Source organism: Rosa rugosa, chromosome 2, assembly GCF_958449725.1.
Source record: "Rosa rugosa chromosome 2, drRosRugo1.1, whole genome shotgun sequence".
Classification (NCBI taxonomy): domain Eukaryota; kingdom Viridiplantae; phylum Streptophyta; class Magnoliopsida; order Rosales; family Rosaceae; genus Rosa; species Rosa rugosa.
In genome coordinates, this window is record NC_084821.1 from 57,606,109 (window position 1) to 57,609,158 (window position 3,050).

The following is a 3,050-nucleotide window of genomic DNA, read 5'->3' on the forward strand; positions in this document are numbered from 1 at the left end:
CCTCTCTTACATCAAAACGACAATGATGTTTTGATGGGTTTTGCTGATGCAAGGTACCTCTCTGACCCTCACAAAGGTCGCTCCCAAACGGGTTATGTCTTTACCATGGGAAGCACTGCGATATCTTGGAGGTCTACAAAACAGACTCTTGTTGCTACTTCCTCAAATCATGCGGAGATTATTGCTCTACATGAAGTCGTGCGTGAATGTATATGGCTAAGGTCTGTAATTAGACATACATATTCAAGGAAGTTGTGGTTTGAAGTCTACCACTGATGAACCTACATGCATTTACAAGGATAATGCAGCTTGTATTGAGCAAATGAAGCTAGGTTTCATCAAGGGCGACAACACCAAGCATATATCGCCTAAATTCTTTTACAATCAGCAAAAACAATCACTTCTAAAGATTGAAGTGAATTAAATCCGATCAGAGGATAATGTAGTTGACTTATTCACTAAGTCGTTACCTAAATTCACCTTCAAGAAACATGTGAAAAGCATCAGATTGAGAAAGTTATCCGAACTCCCACGATTTTAGCAATCAGGGGGAGTTATGATGTCTACATATTCGTTCTCAAAGAGTGAAGGACGTGTTGTACTCTTTTTCTCCTCCTCGAGCTTGTTTTTGTCCCATAGGGTTTTTCACTCGAGCAAGGTTTTTAACGAGGCAACGGATGAAGCGTCACCACCAAGTTTGAGCGGCATAAGGGGGAGTGTTGAAGGAAATCAGCTTTATGTGCCTAATCAAACTAGGAGTAGTTCCATGATTGTAATAGGAGAGAATGTTCTAGAATTCCTAGTCCTATTCGGAATAGTTTTCCTTGTATCATTATAACATGTACTTTGTAATCCCTATATATAGGGCTCCTATTCTCAATAATGAAACACACAATTCTCTCATCAATCTCTCTATTATCTCATATCCTTAAACACATTCTTATTTCAAGCGGTAAACATGCTCAAAATTCAAAATTAACTTATTGAAAGTAAATTCCCCAGATGAATTATTTGAATCATGGCGTATTTAGATGTAAAAACTTTTATGATTGTTGGCCTTTATAGTACTATTTTTTTCTCCCCTCTGCACAAAACAAGAAGAAAAAAAAGAACTGAAAACCGATCCTTGGTACATAGATGATAGATCTTGACTATACCTAGAGTTTCGACCATGCCGTTGAAATCCTCCTATATAAAACCTTCATCAAGATATTATATCACCCATTCCATAGAAAACCTTAATTTAGCTCAAGTTCTTTGGTTCTGAAACCAAATGGGCGATTCAACCCCTCTTCTCTCCGAATCCAACTCAGCCGAGTCAGAACCCCCTCTGCTACAAAACCACCTTCCCTCCCTCGACTCCGCCATCGAACTTTGCATCGGAGATTTCGGGTGGGCACAGTTCCTCCAAGCCATCCTCGTCTCTTTTTCATGGTTCTTCGACGCCCAGCAAACCTTCATCACCGTCTTCACAGACGCCGAGCCCGCGTGGCACTGTACTCAACAGCTCACTGACAACCCCAGCTCATGCAACTCATCATTCTCAAACATTTGCCAACTTCCCAAGTCCTCATGGGACTGGGATCGGCCAAAACACACCTCTGTAATCTCCGAATGGGCCCTCGAGTGTTCCGGGTCGGTCGTCACCGGCCTGCCGGCCTCCTCCTTCTTCATGGGGTGCTTGATCGGAGGACTCGCCCTCTCCACACTCGCCGATTCATCACTCGGCAGGAAAAAGATGCTCTTCCTCTCGTGTCTCATGATGTCTTTCACCACCCTCCTCACCGCCTTCTCCACCAACATATGGATCTATTCCTTCTTGAGATTCGTCACCGGCTTTGCCCGCGCCACCATCGGCACGTCAGCGCTAGTCTTGTCCACCGAGCTGGTAGGCAAGCGGTGGCGTGGCCAGGTGGGTGTGGTAGGTTTCTTTTGCTTCACATTAGGGTTTCTCTCCCTACCAGCTATAGCTTACACCCATCAAAGCCACTCATGGAGAACACTCTACTTCTGGACTTCAATTCCTACTCTCTTTTACTCCATTCTCGTCCATTTCCTGGTCCGAGAATCGCCCCGGTGGCTATTCGTCCGGGGCCGCAAAGAAGACGCCATCTCAACCCTAAAATGTATTTCACCAAGCATAACCATGAGCTTCTCGAGCTTGTCGTTCGAGCAAGAGACTTGGAATGTGGATCTCTACTCTGCAATCGGGGTTTTGGTAAAGAGAAAATGGGCTTTTCGGAGACTGTCCGCGGTTATGGGAGCCGGATTTGGAATTGGAATGGTGTACTACGGCATGCCATTAGCTTTGGGGAGCTTGAATTTCAACCTCTACTTTAGTGTCACGTTAAACGCCTTGTCCGAACTACCTGCTTCTTTAGTCGCTTTTTTCCTAATTGGGAAACTGAACAGGAGAAGCTCGCTCCTGGTTTTCACTTTTCTCAGTGGGGTTTGTAGCATTCTCTCGGTGCTAAAAGGTTTTAATCCGTGGGTAGAGTTACAAATCGGGTTAGAGCTTCTGTCTTTCTTTAGTGCTTGTTCAGCCTTTAATGTGTTGCTTATATTCACGATTGAGCTTTTCCCCACGTGCGTGAGGAACTCGGCTCTCTCGATGGTGAGGCAGGCGGTGGTGTTAGGAGGAGTTTTCAGCCCGACGCTGGCGGCGGCGGGGAGGGAAAACGGCGGGGTTCTATCATATGGGGTGTTTGGGGTTGTGGTGGGGGTTTGTGGATTGTTTGTTGTTTGTTTGCCGGAGACGAGAGGGAGAAGGATTTGTGATACAATGGATGAGGAAGAGCACAAAGAGACAGCTAATTGCAGTGCGGTTCGGCTTGTCGTCTAGAATATATGTTAGATGATTCAGGATCACTAGCTAGTTGCCTAGTTTGTCTTGTAAGGCTGCATTTTTGTATAGTGGATATGTTTAGTGATAATAAAGTGCAACTACAAGTGAGTGTGAGTTGGATTATTAATTTATCATTAGGAGTTTCAAGTATTCATATATGCACTAAGAGCTTTGTTTTTCATCTACATGAATCTTTATAATGAGA

General features: G+C 44.4%; 1 protein-coding gene across 1 annotated transcript; it reads left to right on the plus strand.

The window, feature by feature from the left end:
- Positions 1-1,248: 1,248 nt before the first annotated feature.
- LOC133731128 (organic cation/carnitine transporter 3-like) lies at positions 1,249-2,842 on the plus strand. Its single transcript, XM_062158576.1, has one exon. The coding sequence runs from the start codon at positions 1,274-1,276 to the stop codon at positions 2,840-2,842; it is 1,569 nt and encodes a 522-aa protein (XP_062014560.1). The 5' UTR covers positions 1,249-1,273.
- The last annotated feature ends 208 nt before the right edge of the window (positions 2,843-3,050 follow it).